Raw genomic sequence first — 695 nt, 5'->3', positions numbered from 1 at the left:
CTCTCTCTCTCTCTCTCTCTCTCTCTCTCTCTCTCTCTCTCTCTCTCTCTCTCTCTCTTTCGCTCGCTCGCGCACTGTCCTGTCCCGTCGTGAAAACGACCAAATAAACGACGCCGTTGTGAGCTTCATGTAACGCTCGCTTTCAGCGCGCTCGTATGATAACCCATCCGTATAATAACGCAATTATCCCACGATGAAAATCACCGAGCCGGCACGACGCGGAAAGCGAAGGAAAAACAAACAAACAAATAAACAAAAACGAACCACCGCTACTCCTTTCGCGCGGAGACGCGAGGGCGGACGCGACGACGAGCGCGTCGCTCGTCTCCGACTAGCGGATAAGCCTAATTGCGAGTTAATTAGCGCGAAGCTGCGTCTCCCCACGCGTCTCCTCCGGCGGCGGAGGGGTCACCCTTGTAAAACCGCCGGCGATGCAACGTCGATATCCAATTAACCCGCGCACACGTCGATGCGTCGTCGCGGCGACGACGCAGTGCCTCCGTCGCGACGGAGGGTCAGTTCGCGTTCGTCAACGAACTGCTCGTCCACCGGGGCCTCCCTCGCTCTTCCTCGGGACCACCGGAGACGATGTCCTGGCTGTGGCGCGGCGCGGCGCATCACGATCATCGACCGTTCGTATCGGAGCGCGCGATGCTCCTGCGAGATATCTCACCCCACGGCTCACCTGCCCCCCC

General features: G+C 59.4%; 1 protein-coding gene across 1 annotated transcript in view; it reads left to right on the top strand.

The window, feature by feature from the left end:
- The window catches only part of LOC106748633, a 57,156-nt gene that overhangs the window by 25,629 nt on the left and 30,832 nt on the right, over positions 1–695 (top strand). The window contains exon 7 of the mRNA XM_014627343.1: positions 289–296. Within this exon, the coding sequence (XP_014482829.1) occupies positions 289–296 (8 nt within the window). The remainder of the gene's footprint in view (positions 1–288; positions 297–695) is intronic.

Source organism: Dinoponera quadriceps, unplaced genomic scaffold (assembly GCF_001313825.1).
Source record: "Dinoponera quadriceps isolate SergipeBrazil2010 unplaced genomic scaffold, ASM131382v1 scaffold2094, whole genome shotgun sequence".
Taxonomy (NCBI): Eukaryota; Metazoa; Arthropoda; class Insecta; order Hymenoptera; family Formicidae; genus Dinoponera; species Dinoponera quadriceps.
Note: the sequence above shows the minus strand (reverse complement) of the source record. Positions and strands in the feature narration are given on the sequence as shown.